Source organism: Phaethon aethereus (assembly GCF_964289735.1).
Source record: "Phaethon aethereus genome assembly, chromosome: 11".
Taxonomy (NCBI): Eukaryota; Metazoa; Chordata; class Aves; order Phaethontiformes; family Phaethontidae; genus Phaethon; species Phaethon aethereus.
In genome coordinates this window covers 3,985,611-4,010,489 of record NC_138587.1, presented here as the reverse complement: position 1 = coordinate 4,010,489, position 24,879 = coordinate 3,985,611, and the positions used below count along the sequence as shown (strand labels likewise).

The 24,879-nt window shown below is 41.9% G+C and overlaps 1 protein-coding gene across 1 annotated transcript in view; it reads left to right on the top strand.

Annotated features, from left to right (window-relative positions):
* The window catches only part of CHL1 (cell adhesion molecule L1 like), a gene marked incomplete at its 3' end in the record, with an annotated part of 56,375 nt that overhangs the window by 15,779 nt on the left and 15,717 nt on the right, over positions 1-24,879 (top strand). The window contains exons 6-17 of the mRNA XM_082004443.1: positions 299-346; positions 2,322-2,442; positions 5,356-5,540; positions 12,831-12,962; positions 13,592-13,729; positions 14,410-14,521; positions 15,210-15,376; positions 16,840-17,005; positions 18,161-18,285; positions 20,958-21,059; positions 21,270-21,467; positions 22,315-22,385. Of these exons, the coding sequence (XP_081860569.1) occupies positions 299-346; positions 2,322-2,442; positions 5,356-5,540; positions 12,831-12,962; positions 13,592-13,729; positions 14,410-14,521; positions 15,210-15,376; positions 16,840-17,005; positions 18,161-18,285; positions 20,958-21,059; positions 21,270-21,467; positions 22,315-22,385 (1,565 nt within the window). The remainder of the gene's footprint in view (positions 1-298; positions 347-2,321; positions 2,443-5,355; positions 5,541-12,830; positions 12,963-13,591; positions 13,730-14,409; positions 14,522-15,209; positions 15,377-16,839; positions 17,006-18,160; positions 18,286-20,957; positions 21,060-21,269; positions 21,468-22,314; positions 22,386-24,879) is intronic.

Below are 24,879 nucleotides of genomic sequence, written 5' to 3'. Positions count from 1 at the left end.
TTTTAGTGGATACTTAGGGTTTAGTGATTTTTTTTATTGTACTAGATTGCTAGAATGAAATGATGATTATATCGCCCATGAAGTATTTTACAGAATAATGCATATTTTTGAAGGATTTTCTTTGTATTTTGAGAAATTCTTTGTTCACCTGTTGCGTTACTTTATATTTTTCTTTGTTTCTTTCTTTTATGGCAGAAATTTGGGGGAGCATTGCTTTGTTTTGGTTGATTTATTGTTTCATTTGATTCTATATCGACTATGCATGTTTGTGTTTGGTTGTCACTTTTATTTATTTCAGTTAAGCATGCTAATGACTCAGGCTCACCTAATGCTGCGGTTACTAAGGGTGAGTTGATTGCATCTGTTATTTAGCCTTTAATCTACCAGCTGAGATGAAATGTGAGCTGCTGCTAAGGAAAGAGTGAAAAAAAAAATCACAAAAGCCTTTTTATTGCAGTAGGGTGGATTTAAGTGGTCCATGGAGTATAATTTGCTCGTCTTGTACTTTTTGACAGAAATCTGAAGGGTTTTTAACAAAGAAGTAGTTTTCTTACTCAAGAAGAGAACATTCACATTTCATAATGTGATGTAAGTAAGGAGGCTGATGGCCTGGGTTTCTCGTGTTACCAGTTCAGAGCAGGAGCCAGAGCTGGATGCTCTGAATCTCCCCTCTGGCAGTTAGGAAGATGCTGGCATTTCAAACCCACAGTTTGAAACCATGAATTCATGTCTAATGAGTCACCCTGGGGCTGCGATACTCCAGGGTGACCTTAAGGCATGGATTTACAGAGCTTTAGGTGCTCTGTGGTAGTTGTCCCCACCTGCAGCTGTACCTCGGGGTAGATGGGAGGTGGTTCACTTCGGCCATGTATTGCCCTGATGCTCACCACAGGTAAGCACCACTGCTTACCTGTGGTGCTTCTCATCCTGGGGATTTGCATCCTCCCTCATTTTGTGCTCCCCTTTGTGTGGAGCAATATCCGGCAAATATTCTGCTGAGGTTTATGCAGGCAATGCAGATAGATAGGTCAGAAGGCAGCTAGCGGCTATTCCTGCAATTCTCCACCCGCATAATTTTATTTAAGATACGTAAAAATGAGAATCTCAATTTTTGCCGTAGCTCTTGACTCTGATTTATTTGGAAAAATCACTTCTGAGAGCCTCTGTTTTTTGAGATGCCCAATTTTAAACTCCTGAAAGACCTCGTTTTGCTGGGTGAGGACTGAAGTTTTTGCGAAGTGGGAAAGTCTGTTCTCCTCAAGTGTGAAAGTCTATTCTCCTCAAGTGTTTCGGGACGGGTAACTCAAAGCACTGATCGGTCCTCAACTTAGCCACAGAGGCTAAGCATTGTGAGCAGAACAAACGGGTCTTTTGTGGAGTGACAGACACTCAAAAAGCAATTTTTCCCTCGGAGAGATGTCTGAACTCCTGTCACTGCTCGGGAAGGGGGACTGCCCGCCTCTGACAGCGGGAGGTGGAGGGCAGATGGAAAACGTATGAGCGTATCCAGAGGCACCAAAGTGTTTTGCTGCAGCTCTGAGCACTTGTGACACAGATTCATAGAGATACAAAGCAAAGGGAGGAAAAAAATTAGAAAATGGTTCAGAGAGATATATGTGGTTTTCTACCAAATCATCCGTAACTGACTATTTTTTAAGAACTAGTACCATTTGGGGACTTATTCATTACTGTGCTAATTGTTATTATAGCGATAACCGGATAGCCATTTAACTCTATGCATATTTCATCATGAAACCATTGTTTGACAGGCTGGAACAAATGGTCCGTTGAAATCAAATGCAGGTCAATCTTGTTTTATTATTTTAACAGTCTTCCTTACAAATTGTATCTCCATTACTGTAGATTTAATAATTGTAGCAAGAAGGACAATTCTGTGGGATATTCAAGCCAAAAACGATGGGTTTTCATCCAAGATTTAAAAGATGACGGAGAGTCAGTGCAGAAGAAAGGTGCTAAGAAAGATGGTGTTGACCAGAAGATCAGCAATTGAGAAGACCAGTGTACCAGGACTGGCTGAGGTGTATGATGGAAAGGGCCGGTGCTTGGACAGCAGGACGTGAAACTGTAGGAAAAGGGGCTTCACCAGTACTGTTGCCTGTTGTTATTGCTGTAGCCATCTTCTGACTGTTATCTGGAGAAACAGGAGAGTCCTGGATTAGTCTCAAACCATATAAATAAAAAAGAAAATTTACAAATCAATGTTGAAACCTTCTGACAGAAGTAATGTTTGTGGCATTATTGAAGCATAAGCAAAGACTCTAAGGTTTCATATCTAACTTTTATTTTATTTTATTTTTTAGCAAATTTTATCAAAGAAAGAAAACCCAAACTGCTGATCCCTCCTGAATCTGCTGGCAGTAGCTCATCAGTCACTGTCATCAAGGGAGGTGTCCTGCTACTCGAATGTATTGCTGAAGGGCTGTGAGTAATGCACAATACTGCACAAACTTATTCGCCTTTTGAAATAGAATTGAGGAAAGAAAAAGCTATATTAAAAATTGTACAACTACAAATACCTACCTGCCCAAACAATTTTAAATTGAACCTCTGTGCAGAGGTTTTCTAAAGTATGCATGCTCCTTGAAAAGCAGCACAGAGCCAGCATGCAACGTTCATGTATTTGTTATTGCTGTAGCTTATGAATAAGTAATTAAAATCATACTGTGGTAAGTACTGATCTTTTTTTTTACTGTTATATTTAAAAAAAAACACTATTATGGAACTTTTTTCAGTAGTACTACTTTTGAGAATTTAAGGAACTAAATAACATCAGAATTCAGCTTCCATGGTTTGGCTCACAACCTGTAATGTTTCTTTCCTGGTTTTGCCAATTCAGTTTTGGTTCAATGCTCAAAAATTATTCAGCATTTCTGTAGTCCGTTCACCAGCATCCAGAATTTCCATACGAAGGATGTTTCTTCCATGATGTTCTCGCAAACAACGGTATGCCGAGGAACAAAGTCCACAACTATGTAAAAATACAGTGAACTGGAATCAGCCATATTGGTTTGATCCTGCTAAAACTAACAGTGATGAGCTAACTTCAAATTTAGTTCCAGTCCCATGTTTTCTACTTGGGCCCATTCCTATGCCTGCCTCTGGTGCTTTCTGCTGCATGGGTATCTCAAGCTTGTAACTGGTATAAGCATTTATGTTAGAGCACCACTCAAGCTCTATTCATGGATCTGGCTGTACCAAGCATGGCAGAATATCTCAATGAGGAGATGCTCGCTGTAAAAATACAGGGAAGGGTTAAAGTAGATGGTATGCGATAGGAAATCAGGACAATTTTGTTCCTTATTGTAAATAACACAGGACAAAATCAGGGTGAGTAAGGAAAGGGAATGGCTAAATAAATGTTAAATGCAGTCCTCACAATGAAGCTGTGAACATCTCTCTCAGACTTTGTTCCTACTACAGTAACTCAGACAGACATAAGCTCCACTTTGCCCTCAGTCCAGTTTTCCAATTTTTACTGTGTGCTTGTCGATGCGATAGTCTGCCGCAGCAGAGCTGCCACCAGAGAAATAGGTAAAGTGAAAATCTCTCCAACCACTAAACTTACCATGAAAGCACAGTCGCTTCTGGTTTATTTGTGATAGAGCTTTTTGTTGAATGGAGACTTAAATCATCGTCTTCTCATGCTTTATGGTAGAGCTGTGGGTCTATGAACGCAGACTGTGGTTAGCAAATAAATAGATAATTCATATCAAAGGCTGTGCAATTATATCCCCTCTATAAAATTCCAAGATCAGGATATTTCTCTGCTTGAACAAACATGTTTAGGGTATTTTGTTTTTCCGTGTGGGCTTGAAAGGGCATCGCTCATTTGAGCTGGCAAGATTATGTCTCTGCAGTTGGTTGCCATTTCTGAGAGAAGGTGAGTTACGTATCTCTATTGGATTCACTCCAAGTATCTGCAGTGAGTTTTAGTTCCCTGTTGCAACACTTCCTTGTCTAATTCACTACCCATCAACCTAATTTGCAAGCCCACAAACCTCCACAAGGCCACAACTATGAGTTTATAGTGTTTTCAAGGTACTTAACAGGTAAATCACCTTGGAAATACACAAATATTAATTTTCATGTGCGATAATTAATATCACGTACAAGAAGAGAAAGCCAAAAAAGGACACTTTATTTGGAAAAAAGTAAAACCAAAAAAAAGTATTTTTGTTTCACTCAAAATTTTCCAAGAAATTTTTTTAAATAATTTTTCAAACAAAAAGGGCTTTTTTAAAGCAGTCACTTTTGAAAGAAGGAAAAGTACTTCTTTGTTTGATCACCAAGCAAATGTTTTTCACCAAAACCCTTCAAAAAACTGCAACATTTAGATGAAAATAAAATGATATTTTTATTTGTTAAAATTCCCATTTTCAGCAGAAAAAAAGATCAGCTTTGCCTATATCTCTGCCAATCTATCCCACCAAATGTCCAGAAACCACGGAAGCGGGTAGACTGAGCCAGATTTCAAGTAACTAAGATCAGGGGCAGCCAGCTGCAAAATAAGGAATTAAGAGCATTTCCAATCTGTCATTTTTGAAGATTTATAATCTGAGTAATGACAGTGTCAGAGGGCATTGCCTCAATACAACACCACGGCAACACAGTGCCTGACTTTGGTATGAGAGCAGGACAAGGACTCTTGCAGGAAATAATAGGATATTTGCATGGTTGTGCTCTCTGCTCATGGAAAACCATAATTTCTTGGTACCTAGGGCTTTGAGTAGCTTGTGCCCGGGCATTTTGCCACAAAAACAGATGGACACAAGAGTAAGCAGATATGACACTGTGTATGTGCGTTGTGCATGGTGTTGGGGTCGCGAAGCCCAGCTGGGATTGTGTAGACAGCAGTCTGTCCCGAATTTACGTGTCACTGCCATTTGCTTTCTGAAAACGTAAGGAGCATTCTCAGCCATCTCCAATGGCTGGCCACCTTTCTAACCGGGCAGAGCACCGACTGAAGTCACTGTCATGAAGTCTTTACCTCCTTGTCTGTCCTCAAGTGCCCTTTTGGAGTAGGATGACATTAACTCCATTCCTGCTGCTGCAGGTCATGCCAATAGGCGTACAAGGAATGCAGCCTCATGCCATGGCCTGGTGTTGGCTGTAAAGAACCTATTCATAGGGGCCCTGCAAATTGAGAAGCAGTATAGACTAGGTGTAGTCTATAACATAACCCTTAGTATAGCTCCAGTGTTTTAAAAAGGCTCAAAAGACTCTGAAAAACTCACCTTGCAAACCATATGCATGAAGTAGCTCTGCTAACGTGGAGAAGTACAGCAGCTTAGCATTCAACTCAAAATCTTTTTTTTTCTTTTTCTTTGCTATTAGCCCAACTCCTCATCTAAGCTGGGTGAAGGTCACTGGAAATTTGCCCAAGGACGAACCAGAAACAGAAAATTTTGGGAAGATATTGAAGATAGACCAAGTGACTGCAGCCGATGAAGGAACATACCAGTGCACAGCAAGCAACCCAATGGGGAGAGCAAAGCACGAGTTCCACGTTCACGTAGAAGGTGCTGAGTACACTTTACTAAGCTTATTGATTTTTAACAGAAAGGTGGTCAAATGGAAGTGAATAAGGACCTTTGCTAGTATCACTTGGTGTAAAGCATAAATTCAACCAATCCTATCAACTTATGCTAGCCAAGAACCCACCTTATAGTTTTGCAAAGCTTGCAGAAAGTAACACCTTTAAAAAAACAAAAAAAGCCCCCCCAAAACCCTAGAAATAATGCATTTTTTTTCCTGAACGATGAAGGCTCTACAAAGTGGTGAACAGAGGTACAAATATGTGAGCAGATCCATACTCTGAAGATGTGAGCCAGTCAAACAGATATTGAAGAAATGTCTTGTATTAATCTGAACGTCAGACCAAAAGTTCTAATCATTCTACTTGCTCTTAAAGAATGTGAAAATGGCTATACTGGGCCAGAGGTGCATTTAGCTTAATTTGGACAGCCTGGATCGATGGGCAGAGGTCAACTGTATGAGGATTAATAAGGCCAAGTGCCGGGTCCTGCACTTGGGTCACAACAGCCCCATGCAAGGCTACAGGCTTGGGGAGGAGTGGCTGGAGTGCAGCCCGGCAGAAAGGGACCTGGGGGTGCTGGTTGACAGCCGGCTGAACATGAGCCGGCAGTGTGCCCAGGTGGCCAAGAAGGCCAACAGTGTCCTGGCCTGTATCAGGAATAGTGTGGCCAGCAGGAGCAGGGAAGGGATCGTGCCCCTGTACTCGGCCCTGGTGAGGCTGCACCTCGAATCCTGTGTTCAGTGTTGGGCCCCTCACAACAAGAAGGACATTGAGGCGCTGGAGTGTGTCCAGAGAAGGGCAACGGAGCTGGTGAGGGGTCTGGAGAACAAGTCTGATGAGGAGCGGCTGAGGGAACTGGGGTTGTTCAGTCTGGAGAAGAGGAGGCTGAGGGGAGACCTTATCACTCTCTACAACTACCTGAAAGGGGGTTGTGGTGAGGTGGATGTTGGTCTCTTCTCCCAACTAACTAGTGATAGGACGAGAGGAAATGGCCTCAAGTTGCTCCAGGGGAGGTTTAGGTTGGATATTAGGGAAAATTTCTTCACTGAGAGGGTGGTCAAGCATTGGAACAGGCTGCCCAGGGAGGTGGTGGAGTCGCCATCACTGGAAGCATTCAAAAAATGTGTAGACATGGCACTTCAGCACATGGTTTAGTGGGCATGGTGGAGTTGGGTTGATGGTTGGACTTGATGATCTTAAAGGTCTTTTCCAGCCTTAATGATTCTGTAATTCTGTAATTTCCTTTCTTTGGCTTCCATGAACAGTGATGCTTGGGGAGGATTCTAAAAATGCGGTGAGCAAACATGGTACCACCCCGCGCTTCCCCTCCTTCACCTGCTTCCTTGCTATTGTTTTTGTATAGGGACAATCTGAACTAGGAGCGGTTTCTATAGCCCCTAAAGAGTATCGTAAATACTTATGAAACAAGGAAAAAACCCTAACTTTCTACTAATTTTTAACATTTTACAAAAATTGAAATATCCTTTTTGTACGCTTGAGCCTATCACACACTTGTGCATAGGGTGGTGCATCCCTGTGCACAAGCATACACACAGGTCTGGTGGCCGAACAGAGTGAGTGTTGGCTGCTTGTGCTGGGCTAGCAAAACAGAGAACCTGGTATGTCTGTGCATCCATTTGGCCATCATTTGTTTCTGTTGCTGCTGCTGGAAGAAGGCAGGTTAATGAAGCCAGCCAAGATACCTTCGTAACAGCATCTTGCAGAGTGCAGGGAGAGGCGCACCTTGCCTGCTCGCCCTCCATCCTTTCTCCCTTCTCCTACTCCCCAAACCCTGAAGGTGTGAGCCCTTCACAGGAGGCAGGTGCAGATGCTCTTTTCCAGGAGCAGAGCAGAGCTCCGACAAGACTTAGCAGAGACAAGCGAGCCTTGTGGAAGTGTTGCGGCCGCTGCAACTCTTTCAGCAGCGCTGCCCATAAATAGCTACGAAATGAGAATCCTGAAGCACAGCTGAAAAACTTGCTGAAGACATTTTCTCTTTACTGATGAAAAATGTTCCAGCCTCTGCTCTGCAGAGTGAAAAAAAATAAATCACAGGTGGTGTTAAACTGTCGGAGTCTGCCAACTGCTTCATTTTAATCTGTGCTGCTTCTCACTCCATGGTCACAAAGAGTCCTGACGGGAGGAAAGGCACTTTCAGCTACCTGCTCTGTATTTACTCGTCAGCTGAGGAAAAACCTTTTCTCCCAGTCCATGATGATTCATCCCCATTCACTTGACACAACCTCGTGTCTTACAGACTTCTTTCCCTTCCTGGAAGTGTGGCAGAGGGGGATACCAGGGCATGGCAAGTTTTCAGCTGCGATGGAGGGGAAGTGCTGACTCCTAGAAATCATTCCAGATGGTTTGGAGCATCTCTGCTGTAGCTGAATATTTTAACAATCTGGCTATGATTTTCTCGGCTGTAAAAATTGAATCCTTCAAAGAAATTGCAGGAGCTGCAAAAACTAAAATACCAGAGAAATAACATTAATTAAGCAGTTCAGAATATTGACCCCCTTCTCCTGCAGTCTCTAGAGGGAGGAAAGCTTTCCGGCAAATTGTTGTTCCTGCTCATTAACAAACAAGTACTGGGGGGGGGGGGGAAGGAAATAATCCCACTCCATACATTGCAATGTGAAAAATTCTTTTGCAATTGCTATTAAATTAATTTCCTGTATGTGTAACTAACGTTGGCGCCTGTCACTAGCAGAAGTCTATTCCTATTAGGAGTCACCTCACATCAAGGTAAAATTGAGCCCAAACACTGTCATCTTCTAGAACTTCTAACCAGAAAATGTCACTACCATTAATCAGAGATGGGCATGTTCATTATTCTTGCAGCAACTCCTGTGTGCACACTCAAGGGCAGATCTTGAGTTGGTGGAAGTGAGCATTAATTTCAGATGATTTCAGGGAGGTTATGCTGACGTAGGGCATGCTCGCACCCGACAGACTCTTCTCAAAGGGTGCATGCAGGGAGAAGAAAATTAAACATGCAGGAAAAATTATCTCGTTATTAACCACCAACCATTCTCAATCTAATGCTGGTGTATAAATCAGGATTTTGCTATCATTTCTGCACTGTCACATTTTCTGTTCTTTCTGGTATTTGAGGATCTCAAACCAATACCCCAGCCTTCTAAATAACAGTCTTAATTAATGATATTTGCATGCAGCCCATTTACTAATCCTACTGTAATCTGAAGGAAAAGATTCAGGGAATTATTACCACGCACATGAAAATATTCAGCTAGCAAATTGCTTGACTGCCTGAGCATTTTAATCTCTCTTTGCAAGGAAGGATGTAGCCTGGAACATTGGAACAGGCACAAAAACCCCATTGTTGTTACTAGAATGACAGAATTATTTTCAAAAAAACAGGGAAGCAAGCCCACAAATTGTCTTGACTTCAAATGTTTATTTATTTTTTTATTATATATAATCCCCCAAACCCAATATAAAATGTACAAATAACGTCAAAATCTTTTCCCTATCACAGCACCTGATCTCATGGTACCTTGATCTTGACTGAGGCTCCTAGACTGTATTTAATAGAAATAATTATTACAATAAAATGATTAATTATAGTAATGATATAATAGCTAAGGGCCTTTGCAGTTAGGTCTTGTAATACTTTCATTACTCAGCTAGAGAAAAATAAAATACATGAAACTAATGTGAGGCAGAATCACGGCTGGTTGTTTTAATCAGGCTCGAAGTGTAGTTCTGCGTCTCACTGGAACACTGCTTCAATGGGGATGCAGACCCCAAGGTGGTAACTGCAGCTGAAGCTGCCAATGATGCCCCCAAAGTGGGATAGCTTGCCAGCCCTTGGCAAGATGTGAGGAGAATTTGAAATGATCTTGACAAATTGGGAAAATGGTCTGGAATAAAAAGGATGGGCTTCAGTAAGCACAAGTGCAAAGCAATTCTCATCAGGCAGCACTAATAGGCTTCATGAGCACAGGACGGAAAACGTCTGGTTAGACTGGTCTGGAGGATATACTGGATCGCAAGTTGAACACGACTTGGAAGTATTAGTCTTACAGAAAAAGCAAAAATCATCCTGGAAAGTATAAAGAAAAATGTTGTTGTAAGAGAGACTAATGAGAACTGGTAAGACCTCATGTAACGTAACCTGTTTTACATTGTGCACTTCATCAAGGCTGGGGTTAACTCAAGGCAGTAGGTAAGGGTAGTCACAGAGCTTAAAAACATGGCATTTGAGAAAAAATTGATAAAAACATTTAATTTAAGAAAGAATGAATCTGGGGAATGCATCACAGCCTTCAGATGAACCAAAGTTTCTTCACAAAGTTTCCTGGGGATAATGTAGGATACAATAGACTTAAATTGCAGCAAGGCAGAAGTGGGTTAGATGTTAAACATTTGTTTCGTAGGGAAAAGTGTAATGCTGCCACAGGCAGCATGGGAGGCTGTGGTGAAGGTTCGGATCCATCGGAGATGTTTTAGGTGATCCTGCTATGTTGCAGAAGGATGGACTAGATGCCCATTTTAGATCCCTTCTATTTTTGGACTTGTTATTATGTTGCTGTAAAGACATAAATCTCTTAATCAGGAGCCCCATATTTATAACTCTTACCAAGAAGAATATATTATGCAGTGAAATATTTGCCATACCCTATTGCTCACACAGATTAACTATTTGATTATCCACTGGTTTTTGTAGTTGCTAAAAAATATGTGTATATTTGGTTATTCTTATATTTTATATAGTTATAAGTAGTATAGCACAGCTGCCACACAGAAAAGAGGTTCTTCAGCCTTTCTGTGAAAATACGTTTCATACTTGGAAAACTCTCATAGCCTATGGCTTCGCAGCTGGTACTGCATCCAGCTCGGGAGCCCTCGGCACAGGAGAGACACGGACCTGCTGGAGCGGGGCCAGAGGAGGCCCCAGCAATGCTCCGAGGGCTGGAACAGCTCTGCTGGGAGGACAGGCTGGGAGAGCTGGGGGGGCTCAGCCTGGAGCAGAGAAGGCTCCGGGGAGACCTCATTGCAGCCAGCCAGGGCTTAAAGGGACTTATAAGAAAGATGGGGACAGGCTTCGTAGCAGGACCTGTTGCAATAAGACAAGGTGTAGCAGTTTTAAACTAAAAAAGGGGAGATTTAGACTAGATCTAAGGAAGAAGTTTTTGACAATGAGGGTGGTAAAACCCTGGCCCCGTTTTGCCCGGAGAGGTGGTCGATGCCCCATCCCTGGAAACATCCCAGGCCAGGTTGGACGGGGCTCTGAGCAACCTGCTCTGGTTGAAGATGTCCCTGCTCACTGCAGAGGGTTGCACTAGATGGCCTTGAAAGATCCCTTCCAACCCAAACTATTCTATGAACTTAAAAAGGGAGAACTGCATCACTTTCCTGGGGCAACCACAGCAATTCCCAAAGGAAGGCGGTGGCATACCTGCAGCTCACTTCCAGAGTGTATGCACAGATGAAAATAGGAAGGCATCCATCGGGTGGTTTGTATTCAGTCTGTGCTTGGTGTCTTACCTTCCTAGAGGAAAAAAAGAAAAACCCTTCAAATGAATCAGGACTGTTACAAACCGTTTCACCTCCATGTCTTTGACCTGTCTTTTCCTGATGAAAGCATAATGTATATGAGAGAGAGAGAGAAGGAAAAAGATCTGCAAAACCAGAGTATTCTGCTGCTTGCAGAGTTTTCTCCTGTAGCCAAATACGAAGAAGCATAACAAGTATGGTCACGTCACATGCTGCACTATGGGAGGGTAACCAGCACTGCGTGCGGAAGGTGGTAGAAGAAATCTATAATGTTTGAAGGCAATGCGAAGATGTTATAATTTTAGATAAGCTTCAGTGTCTTGAATTTTACTTCAGTCTTTAGATGTTGCTTAACAATGTCTCTTCATGGGTGCATTACTGTGGAAATGGTGGACTGTGTGTAGAAGCTCTTGTGTCTCAGTCACACTACAGGGGTGGTTTTTTAATGTATCTGTGTGAACATGAGCAATGATGCTTTGTTTTGGCATATCACACTGATAAGATCTGGAGATATATTACCAGGCAACAGCTCTGTTAATCTTCAAAGCATTTTATGAGTATTAACTAATGAATCCTCATGTTCCCATACATTAGCTTATCTTTTTCAAATAGGGAAAGAGGCTCAGTGATCTGCCCAGCACATGCAGAAGAGGTAGTGTCAGGTCTGGAATTAAAATTTGGAACTTTTTTCCTTCTCAGGGAGAGATAATGATGAATTCAAGGCTGTGTTTTCGATTGAGGCTGCCCACTGAAGGGTAGGCAGGCTCAGGGACCTGCATTCATTCAACGATTCTAATATTCAGTCTGTAAGAGAATGAAGCATTCATCAAATGAACGCTTTCTTTTTTTTCCCCCTCTTCAGTTCCCTTGCCTCACTTATGGTTGCGTTTTTCCAGTGAGGTTTGGGTACCTGATGCTCAGGGACTGCTCTGCAGGGAGAGGGTTTCCCCAGAGCTATCCCAGTTTAGCTGGCAGTGCTGGGAAGGAGGAGAGCACAGGGAATGCAGCAGCACACTGCTGCTCCTCTACCACCACCCTGTGGGCAACCTTTCTGGACCGCTCCTCAGGATGATGGTTCTCTCATCTCCAGCGGTGAATGTTTCATCATTCCTAAATACGTTACGGATCAGCCTTTCATTTGAATACAGGATGCAAAACCAGAATATTGAAAATCACCACGCATTTCCTCAGCACACATAGGTGAGCAGATGGAGGTGCTGCATCTTGCCGCGGAGCCCCGCTGCATCGCCGTACTCTGCCCTCCGGCCGCTCCTGGGCAAGTTGGTGGAAGCCACTTGCTTGTGCCTAGTCAGGGGGATTTGAACTGGATGGATATTTGCATCTTGTTTGAGTTGCTGAAATAGTCTTACCTCATTTCCCAGACCACAGTCTCATGTCTGAGGGTCCCTGTGAAAATGCCAACCCATTCAGGTTTACCTCCTTCCCCAGCTTCTCACCTCCCATCTGCTTTGCAGTTACTTTCCAGTTGGATAAACACTGCCCATTCCCTATGCTCTCTCCCTGACACTCACACTTCACAAAGTCCGAAGGACAGAAATTGATGTGTGCTGATTAAAATTTTACCTTTTGTAACATCGGTTTGCAAGAAATACAATACGGTTGCACAATAGGCTGCTAGGAGCTGGCTGGGAACTGTTGGCAGCGTTTGCCATCTCCTGGAGGACCATAGCAATAGCAGAGTTAGACATGTCTTGCTGTGGCACCTGATACCTGCTATGTCCCGTCTTTACAGAGCCTCCTCGGTGGATAAAGGAGCCCGAAGGCGGTGTTTACAGCGTAGGAACAAATCTTGTACTGCTGTGCGAAGCTATTGGCAACCCAGAGCCAAGCATTCAGTGGAAGCTTAATGGGATGCCCATCGATAGTAAGTGCAAGGTCCGGTGTCCTCCTTTAGGTGATGGCCGGGTGGGATGTGCCTGTGTTGCACCCTGCTAGATGGAACACACAAATCCTAATGCGCTGGATCATGTCTGTTTGACATCTATTTAAACATTAATTAACATTTTTTTACTGAATAAAGCTGATGTTTCACTGTGATCTTGAAGAGAGTAGGGGTGAAAGCTGCAGGGCTGTGCAGTGGTGGTACCCGAGAGTTACTGCCTCTGCCTCACCCCGTAACACTCCCATCTTTTGGGGATCTGGGATAGGTTATGTTCCTTGAGGGGCTCCTTGTCTCTCTTTATGGTTCTGAATAAGCACAAGTGACTGTGTGGCTGGGGAGCACAGGCCTTGCTGCCTGGTGTAGCAGTATTATCACTACTATTTAAAAAAGTCTACATGGGGATTTTACTGGAAATTGGTGCTCTAGAGCACTTTCTTTAGGCCACAGGACTGCTGGCAAAGGCAGTGCTCTGCAACTTACCCTCCGGCTGTTGAGCAAGGTCCTGCTTTGATTCCAAAGATGTGCTTTGCCTTTCACTTTCAAGAAGTGAGGAGAGAACTCCACAGTCATGGTGTTTTCTCCATCTCCTCATATAGTCTGGGTCTTTCCAGGTAGGACCTTCAGAGGGAGAATCTCTGCCAGAGAGATCAGCCTTACCAACCTTCAGCTTCAGGACAGTGCTGTGTACCAGTGTGAGGCCAGCAACAAGCACGGCACCATCCTTGCTAGCGCCAACGTGAATGTCCTCAGTGAGTACTCTCCCAGCCCTTGTGGTTCATGAGAAAAGATATGACTAGAGTGTCCCATTCTGCTGACTGAACACTTAGAACAGCTTGGGGATTGTAACCATGTCATTGACCTTTTGCATTGGCCCCAGATTTTAGGAAATACGTTGTCCAAACTAATGCAACAAGCCTTATCACAGGCAATATTATATGCTTAGCTTAGATGCTCGTGAGCTTTGATATATTCATTATTTTAAAAACATTGTTGTGGTTGGGCTCAAACCCTTTTGAATTCAAATGTACTAACACTACTGGGGGCTGAATTGTGACCAAAACTCTGTTTTTGAATTATTAAGTGTATTGTTAATCTTTAATTTCAGTTGTGATTTTCTTTGAAGAAAGGAAGTGATGGGAATTTATTTAATAAAAGAGGTCTCTAGCGGAAGCAGAACTGGGTCTGTTTTCTCTCCTGGAGCACACTGATATTTCATGTTCTGACATGTCCAGCAGTCAACCACTGTTGTCTTTGTTAGTGAAGCTTATGAGAGCTCAGTTGCTCAGCGCAACTGGTTCCAAAAGGCAGTGAAATTCCCATTAAGTAGCTAAGGCTTTCGCCTCGGCTGGAAAAGGGGATGATGCAGGGACAGCATTTATATTCCCAGTTCTGAAATGTAGTGCTGTTCATTTTGCGTTCTCTTCTGCAGATATTGCTCCTTTAATACTGACCTCGGATGGTGAAAACTATGCCACAGTTGTGGGTTACAGTGCCTTCCTGCACTGTGAAATTTTTGCCTCACCTGCAGCAGATATTAGATGGTAAGCCACTGAGAACTGATATTTTCACATGAAACAAGTTCATACAGGCTCCCCAAACATTGAAAAATGTCCTAGTTATTATTTCTATGGAGTTAAAATTAGAAATTTGTAACAACACTGTATATAAGTATTCTGTGTTTAAATGTACTTTCAAGAACCTTGAAGACTGCTTTATAAAAAAAGTTTAATGAAAAGCCTCAATACCTGTGTGAGACAAGTGCTGGGATATTCATTAAACCAAGCCATGCTTTATATAGCCAAATCCTGCTACAGCTTCATCAGCCTTAGTTTAATGTTGACAACTTTTTAAGTTTGGACACATTATTGAGGTGGAAACGCAATGACTTACGGAGCATATTTACCTGGAAATTGTTCCATATGTTTGGAAATCACAGGATTGTCATAGCACTTGACAGGTGCAGTAAAATTGCAGATGACAGCTAGAAATTAAAGACAGCCAGACCAGTTTAGAGACGCTGTCAGTGTGTTATTGGTTTGCAGGAAGCTCATGTTGCTTTACGATTTGGTGCATGTGGGTAAAGTGACTTGCTAATCTTGACTCAATTGCTTAGTGACAGATCTGAGACCAGGTCCCAAAATTCCTGTGTCCCCTGCAATATCTGCTAACCATGAAAGAACAGTTCCTGCAGCCCTGGAAATAACCCATAACTATTATTATCCTCTTTAGGACTAAGGATGACAGCATAGAGCCACTTTCAACTTTACGCTATGAGTTAAGTAAGAACGGCACCCTAGAGATCAAAGAAACAAAGAAAGAAGACTCAGGATCGTACGCTTGCTGGGCTGCAAACTCTGTTGGAAAAAGAGCAATCACTGCTAATCTGGATATAAGAGGTAATGTCTCACTTATGAATAGAAAGATCTTTGACATCTGTTGAGGTTTTATGTTTACATTTTTTCAGTAAATAAGTAATTAGTAAATACTCAGTCCAAGATACAGATTTATTCTGTGAGACTATAAGTTCTCTGTATAATAAGACCTGAAACTGTCTCCATTTTTCTGTGTGATTTTTCCATGCTCATACGTGATGTTTACTTTCTTTTTAACACTCCCAGAATTTGCATAAACCACCAAAAACTTGCAGATCGCTTCCCAGGTTCGTTAACTTTATTATCTTGAAAGGATTTTCCCTCCTTGTCGCCATCAGCCCTGGTACACTCAGCAGGTTCTTGGCTGATCCTTGGCGGGGTCCTCACTGAGCCAGATAGGGTCCCTGCATCTCCCACAGCCGTGGGCTTCCTCCTTCCCTAAAACTACTTCCCATCTGTTGATCAGAAGATCCATCCCAAACTGAATTAATACCTGCAATGAACATCAAGCACATTGCAGCAGGATGAGTTAGGGGATGCTGCTGGTTTGGGGGCTTTGCAGTGGGCCTTTGCCTGATTATCAGCTTGTAAAATCAGAAAAAAAAAATACTGAAATGCATTCACTCATACATGTCAGATATGTACCTTGTGCTCTAATTCCATTTTAAGGGATTTATTTGGTGGGTTGGGCAGCAGGACTTTTCTCCTGGGGGGGTGATGGTAGTGGACAGCTTCTGCTGAGCACACAGGTTAAATTTAGTGGGTTGCATACACATTTATTTAGGATTTAGGGCTTGCTGATAAAAAAACACAATTCAATACTTAATTAGCAGAGTCCTCAAAAGAACTCTTGGATGCAGGTTTGCTGTGACAACCTTGAGAAAGAAACACTCTTTTTGTGTTCTGTTTCCACCCCCTCCCTTTGCTTTGTAAATTTTACAGTGGTAATAAACATGAAAATTCTCACAGAGCAACATTTCACTGTAAAAAGAAATTCATCCAACTACTTTCTTCTTACTTATTCATCTGTTTCTGCATTCAGATTAGAGCCAGTTAAAAGAACAAACTTGATTGCAATAATTTTTTCTCAGTTGACTTTAATTAGCTTGTAATTTTTCTTGGATTGTTGCCAAAGCCTATTTCAAATGGCAATTGGACATAAAAATCATATTCAAGCCTTTTTTTTATCATCCATTTCATGACTGTCTGCTAACAAGGGGTTTCACCTGTGACTCTTTTTGGTGTTTTTTTTTCTGTAGCTCTTTGATTTGGAGTGAACTAAAAAAGAATTTTTTCAAGATAGGAAATTAAATCCTGGCAAATATCTGTTTCAAAAACAACTGTTCTTCACTTGAAATATTTGTATATATAACAAAAAAGACATGATCGTTGATCCTAAGGTTGATTTTTATATATGAAGTGCTTGGTGAAAATTTGATGTAATAGTCTGTCTCTCCTAATCAAAGTGTTTTTCTGTGATCAATCAGATGCTACAAAACTTGTTGTTACTCCGAAGAACCCCCGAGTGTTGAAATCACATTCAGTTTTATTAAAATGTCAGTCTGAGTATGATTCACACTTGAAACACAGCTTTAAATTATCCTGGAGGAAAGATGGAGATGAGCTGCCAGTCAACAGCACAGGAGATGGCAGGTAAGCAGGGACGAAACAAGAGTTTTCTTGATCTTAGCTGAATAATGTGGTATGCTGCCGGAACATGAGTTTCAATAAACATGAGACTTAATAGCTTGAAATGCAAATTTTGCAAGAATTCTTCATGCAATATGTGAATAGATCTGCATTTTTAATACATGTAAATATAAATACATCTATGAGTTCTGAGCCATGGCTGGCAAATGATTTGGGGTTTTATTGTCTCTCTCACAATCACAGCAGAGTATTGCATAAATGTTGGTTCAACCCAAAAATACAACCGTAGCCCCAGTGTAGTCAGCTGGGGTTTTGTTTCTCCACTTCAGTGGAACTAGTATTTTCCTGTGTTTTACACCTGTTTGGCCAAAGCACAGTCCTCGTAATGTTGAAGTGAATGGAAAACAGGTTTCTGGGATTCTTCCTAAAATCATAGACATTGAAAGCAATGAGTTTTTTCCTATGTATGAGTTTAGGACTTGCGAGTGTAGGCTGAATTGCCCTATGCTTGTGTTTCCATTGATCTTAAGGGGATGGAGCTCATCCTTTATTCGATATGAAGGGTCCCGCAGTGGGCAATCAGATGTCTTTATTAATTACCACAGAAGAGAGATGGTTTCCTAAATACTGCAGTGCTGGAGATGTTGAAGATCCTGCTGAGGCCACGTAGTGCGGGGAGATAGCGCCAAGCAAATGCCATGTCTGCAACAGAGCCCGTGTGCCTGGGTTACTGCCAGCTTCCCCTGGTGCATTGGACATTACACAAGTGGGTTGGGAATGCTTAGTTTTACTCAACCCTTTCAAAAATTCGGACATATATTTGCCTCATTAATGATGTGCCAAAATCCTATGTTCCAGACTCTCAGCTGATGCATATCAATGTGGCTCTTTTCAGACCAAGAGAGACATGCCAACTTGCAGCCATGGAGGCTAAATTGCTACAAAATACAAATAACAGTCTACAGCACAGTGTATAATACAACTACAATTATGTTTTAAAGTAATGGGACGAACATGCAATTATGGTATTCAAGATGTCCTGTTACCAAGTTTTTTTATAACCAGTTTTTCAGAGAACAAGAGTGTCTGTCTGTCATATGCTTATCTTACAGATTTTTTTGTATCTTATTTGTATGTACCTTTTCTTTTCCCCCGTAGGATAATTCTGGACAGAGATACACTGTTCATATCAAGCGTGACACTGGAGGATCAAGGAGTTTACACGTGTGTGGCTAGCACTTCTCTGGACAGTGTCACAGCCGAATCACAGTTGGTTGTCCTTGGTAAGAGGATATTTCCCTGGTGTGCAAACGGCTCGGTGCAGTACATAATGCCATTGCAGCACTTCTGCTTATTTGCTTCTTTTGCCCAATTCAGTTACAAAGCCTCAATAACCCAATTTCACAGAGGTGCAATGTACCTCTCACTCATTAACCTCGGTTGTGCTATCCTGGTATCTCCTGGAATGGGGATGCTGACGCAAATGTTTCATTTATATTTAATGTTTGTTATACCTAAGACGAGGCAGTGTTTTTTCTCAGTTCAGGAGTCACCCACAGGGGCTGTAAGAGCTTGCCCAGGCTGGAAGGTGTAATAGTGTATTGAGAATGGCTCTGCTTCTGCTTTGAAGTCCTTGGTCAGTCCTTCACCCCACTTTACTAGAGACCCGCACGCAAATTACCGCTTGGACTATGTTTTGAAGAAGGCAGATATAAGGCCAGTATTTAGATGTCCAACTCCTCTGAAGATCAGTGCAAGTTAAGCACCTAAAAAGATTAATTATCTCTGTGAACATGAGCATAAATTATTGTCCAGTGGCAAAAAACAAGTTCACAGCAGAGAAAAGCCTTGACCCACGGAGGCTGAAGGGTGGGTCACCCACCTTGTGTGAGCATCCTTACAGCCTGCCTCCCTTCCTGAAGGACCACCTGAAATTAAGGGAACACACTTGAATAGTGATGTGCAGTCCTTTGCACATGTACCTACGGGTGTTACCCAATAGCTAAGATGCTATTTTGTGGACAGTTTTGCATCATTTTAATTTCATTAAATTCTGCTTCATTTTAAATTTTTATTTATTTCTGTCAGTGATTGAACTAAGACAATCTGACCTTCAAGATCTTTTCACGCTTTAGATGAATGGTCTTTTTCAGTAAATAGTAAATTCAGAAAATGCTATGCACGTTATTTATGGTACTGTGTTCTTTAGTGCTGTATAATTCAAAGTCTTTGTAGACTATTCATTACATTACTGATGAAAATTTCATGAAGTACTTTATTCCCTTTTAAAAAGGTGATTTGCAGAAAAGGAAAAACAGCCTTGTGCTCTTTTCCCCTTGTTTATTGTATATAAGAAAGGTCTTGGTGGATTAACAATATCTGTTATTTTACAAATGAAAAATTCAGGCTTCTTTTGCAATGAAAGACTTGTGAGATGGCTAAAGAACTAAATATGGCAGAGATGGAGACATCAGAATACAGGCACCTGAGAGCAAAAGAAGTACTCAGAATGCTTCTAAGTGTTTGTTCTATGATTAATGAACAGATAGAGGAGTGAGTTTCTTTAAGATATACCATCACCATCTTTAAATGAATATAAAGAGTTATTGAAAAACAAAACAAAACAAAAACTCTGCACTAAAACATAACTTTTTAACTTTTTGATGTAACCTGAGATATACAAGAAAACTCAACATTGTTACTGAAAAAATTCTGTACAGACACAATTAGTTTCTTTCACAATGGTAAAGACAGTCTTGGTCGTTGAGGTAGCTGTTTTCCTTACAAGAAATGACATTGTCAGACAAAGATGTAGTTGGAACATTGGGGCAGGAGGAGATCAAAGACCCAAAATTGTGCAATCTCGTTTCTTTAGTCTGTACATTTTTTAGATTTTGAAACACCAGCCAGGAGTTGGTGGAGGGGGAGTGTGTGTGTGACTTTGGAAGGGTGAGGGGTTACCATCAGCTCCCGACAGTGAGAAATGACTCTTTTACATCAGGCCCATTATATTTCAGTTACCAAACTAATCCAATATAGTCAGACTTCAAACTGTCAAAGCAAGCCATGAGGAAGATAAACATCCATCAGTCTGAATCCGCTAGATTTGGAAGCGTTCATTCAATTACAGGCAATTTGGCAAACGACCCATGCCACAGATCACCTCTTCTGCCCCTGACAATGTTGAGAAACCAGATCATGTTGCAGACGTGTGTCCCCTTGTCGTCTTCCAGGACTGTGAGGGGCAGCAGCCTATTCTGGTGGTGCTGGTAACCTGGTTAAGAACACATCCCTGAAAAGCGAGCTCTGGCAGCAACAGGGTAGTCCCGTGCTCGGGGCTGGTATAGCCCCGCGCTTGTCCCCAGGAGGTGCAGTGCCGTTATCATACCAGCCACCACCAACTCTGCTGTATTCTCTGGACAGCATTAGTTGAGCTGGCAGGTGATGAATTTTCTTGCTTCCTTTTTAATACAGGTCCCCATGGCTGCGATAATGAATGTTATCTTTTCACTCAGACTCTAAAAGGCCAAGTTCGATAACCGCTAGAGCTGAGTCACCTTCTACCACTCTGGTTTGCACCAGAGTAAATCCAAGTGATGCTAATATAACTTTCTGCTGCGAGCAGTGTCAATATCTATTAATGATTAAATAGATCTTAGTGTTGATTTGAAAAGAAAAATCTGCTGCTGCAAGCACAGTAATAAGAGTAGGTGGAAATGAACTCAAGAAGGGATATTGCATTTATAAGGAAGAAAGCAGGACGGGAAGATTCAGCCTGGTTTTCCATAATAAAAAGGATCTTAAAAAGCGGTTCCCACTTTTCTCATTTTGTCCATTTTGAAATCAAAAAGTGTTACACCACCGTCTTCACTGAACTTGCTGTTCCAGTCCTTTGGAAAATGCCAAGTCAGACAAGAGCTTGCCACGCTCCTGACACTTCTTCTTTATTTCTCAGATGTTCCTGATCCGCCAGAAGACCTTCAGCTCTCAGAAAATCAAAACCGAAGTGTTCGGCTATCCTGGAAAGCTGGGGCCAGTCATAACAGCCCTATTAATGGTATGAAGGATTTTAGTAGCATCGTCTTCCGCTGTTTAGCATTATGGCACGTCATGGCTGTTAGCAAAAACAAACGGTGCTCGCAGCCGTACTTAATCGGTTTTACTGTGACAGTTTATTTGTTTTAAGTTCATCTCCATCCTTGCTATTTATAAGCCATTTATACAGGTTCCGCCTTTTTTCTTTTGTTACCTTTCTTGCCCTCCCCAGAGTCCATTATAGAATTTGAAGAGAACCGGTGGGAGCCGGGGAGGTGGCAGGAGCTAACCCGAGCCCCAGGGAATGACACCACAGCCCTTTTGTCACTGGCACCGTATACGAATTACCAGTTCCGTGTCGTATCCGTGAACGCGGTGGGAAGGAGCCAGCCTAGCAAACCATCGCTGCGCTGCGCAACACCTCCAGCCGGTAAACACTGCCGTCTAGTTTTCTGAATATTAGTATTTTTCATGTTTTGCCGGGAATAACAGTGCCCTCCTGTGCTTCAGAGGGGAGTGAAGAAGTCAGGCATACTTGTGCTGCTTTTGCTGCTCAGCGGCAGCCCAGGGACGCCAAAGCGAGGAGTCTGCGCTGCCGTGCTGGGCAGGGTGTTTGCTGCCGGGGTACCCAGAGCACGCAGCTTTCCTGAGCGCTGCCCATTTCCCACCCGCTGCAGCCCTCTATGGAAAAGCAGTTGCTGGAGAGGATCTGTGAGGTTTATGGAGAGCCTTTCAGCGGTGTTAAGCTTGTCAAAAATCTCCATTCATGGTGCGTTTCTCACTGTGACAGAAAATGCTGTGTCCCTGAAAGTCATTTTAGAAGCCAACTGTTCAGCAGAGTGTTTGCATTCCCCAGCATTTTTCTTTCTATTTTTCCCCCCTTTACTTCAATTTCAGGTCCTTCTTCAGCTTTTCAGCTGTGTGTGTCCCACTAACAGTATATCTTCTGTTTACTATCCCCACAGGGAGAAAAATCTCTTCCTCATAATCTCCCTACATCTGGTGCTTTGAAATCCAAAAGTCACAGTTTCTTGTTAGCTGGTGGCTCCAACCAACAAGGGCACTTAGGACGCAAAACTGCTTAAACAATGTGTTTCAGTCACAGCAGCTTTGTGATCCAAGTAATTAATCTCATGAACGTTTTTTGTTTAGGTGTCTCTCACTCTCAGTAATATCAAAATAAGAAAAGTTTTTTGTACCTGTTCTTTGCATTTAAATAATCAGTGCAAATCAAACCCAGGATATGCAAACTAACCTTAGCACCTGTGTGGTTGCAGCTCCAGACAAGAACCCAGAAAACATCCGAGTTGAAGCTTCTGAACCAAATGAAATGGTGATGAAATGGGAGGTAAGACAAACGTGTCTGTCAGTGCTACAATATTGGAAACAGGTTCTTCCTTCAAGCAGCAGTTTCTAAAGTAACATGGATGTTGTTTTAATATAAATACATTAAAAAAAATACTGGATCCCTTGACTTTGCCTCCCCTTCCCCAACCTCTGTTTTTTAGGAAATATTTGCAAATTCCATAGGTAGGACCCTCAATGCTCCTGAAGTCAAAGGTAAAGTTATTATTGACATAAATATGTTTTGGAGTTCCTCCCCTTGTTTCATTTTGACTGAAAAGTAAATTTTTTACATCTAACTTTGCAGATTATTAAGAAATGTGAAAGTCCTATAAAGCACATTGAGAATCCTTCAGAGTGCGTTCTTCTTCTGTGCATCCTGCATACAAGAAAGTGCTTAAAATAATTATGGTCTCACCCTGCTCCGCAGGAGGAGCAGCCAGGGCCAGGGAAGGGATGGTTTACGTATAGCTTCTGCCCTTCCAAACTGGGGGTTTAAAAATGGTGTGGATCATTTGGTGAAGAGAACATGAGCTTGAATTTTTGAACAAATTAAAGGATTGTAGATAAACCTTCTGGTCATGCGTGTCAAAGGAATTGTGTAAAAGTCTTGAGGATGATTTCCAGTTTTCAAATTCTTTGGCTTTTAAGCTTATAGCTCCTGTGCCAACACTTTAGAGAGATATATATTCCTTCATTTAACACAAACTTCAACAACTGTGGAAGGAAGCGTATTTTTTTTTGTGGCTGGAATTAAACACAATTTACATGAGATTTACTTCTCAATCTGCTGCTCACAGCAAAGAACAATAAAACATTTCCCCAGTGTGAATTCATGGTTTAGGCTATAATTACGCCACAAGGAGATGGCCCTCTAGATCCGTTGACTTGGATTTGAATGGGGATTTTTGCTCTATGAAATAGCCCAGGGTCACGGAATACAGTGCTGCCTCTTGGAAGAAATGTAGAGCAATAGTAAACAGCATGGCTGGGAAATGCTCTTATGACCAACGCTTCATTGAACAGAGAATGAGTGCTCCTCCTTGCCAGGAAGCCCATAATCTACTGCTCAGACAAGGCAAAAGGAGAAGTGAAAACTGAGACTGAAGGGAGAGAATGGGATGGACAGGCTTTGTTAAATCTTGTTGAATCACTTAAATGTCGTAAACAGGATATTCATTTATTTATGGTTTCCTGTGTGCATTTCAGAGGAAATACTAGGCACTGAATATGCTGTTTCTAGCAGACAAAGGCTGCAAAATGATGTTAATCTGCCTACTTTGGATTAAGAGACCAGATGAGCATTACTCACTAGCTTTTCCGCCAAGGATTTGCAGCATTAAGGGAGATCAAAATAAGAGTCAAGCAGTGCTGCAATTTAACTCTAAACGAGAAGGTTTCTTTGAGTAGGAATTTTTTACTTCTTCAGCTTCTCTTGCAAATCCCGTTCCCTGGGGTCTTTGCAATGGAGGTGATTCTCCCAGCGGTGCCTGTTAGAAAGCTGCCCAGTATACCAGCTCCTTGGCAGCAGTCATCCCAAAGGTCCTCGTATCCTCAGAGCAGATAAATGGGAATTTTTGCAGATCCTCCAGACCTAAGTGCCCCCATGCAGGAGGAGCAGGGGTCAGGTGGGTCAATGGGGCATCGCTTTCTGCTGACACTTGCCAGACGAAGCCATTTCATTACAGACTTCTGTGTGCAGTTTGGATACATAGCAGTTATGATATATTTGGTATGTACAATATATAAGTTAAATATTATTAAAAGTAGGCTATGTGGTGGGAAATACCAGTGGGCTGAAAAATCCCCATCATTTTTGGTAGTGCTCATGACCAGTCAACTTTATTAATTAAAGAAGTACTTTTTCAGAAAAATAAACTCAGTTGGAGAATGTCTCATGACAATCCATTGCTATATGTCTTCTAATATTTTATAAATTAATGTTAATTAGATGGGAACCATGCTGTGATGAATTCTTCCGCTGATCGGTAAAAAAGAGTAGCACAGCAGTTGCACGTTAAATGTCCAGGCATAGTTTCAAGCATTTGTGCATATTTAGAACAAATCTAAATTTTAATGACCCAACTTGCTGTGCTACATAAAATTCTAAGATAAAACACAGATTTTAGCTGTACTAAAAGACACACACAGCCTTATGCCAAAACATGCATTTTAGTTGTGCTAAAAGGCATGCAGTTTTACATCACACGAGAAAACAAAGAAAACCTGTGGCAGAACAAAAACTGATGTATGTAGTATGCAGATATATGTCTACTAGCAATTAATCTATTTTTAATCCAACTGTTTCTCTGCCTTTCATCCACCTTTCTCTTGAAGTCATGACATTTTTCTTCCAGTCGCCTTAAAATTAACATGACAGTGAAAAGTTCAAGTTTTCTTTTTTCCCCCTCTTCTCTCCCAACGTTGTAACATGTTCTCCAAAATTATTCCCCCCTCCCCTCAGCTGCTCTTTCATGATTACTGCAACAAAGGCTGTC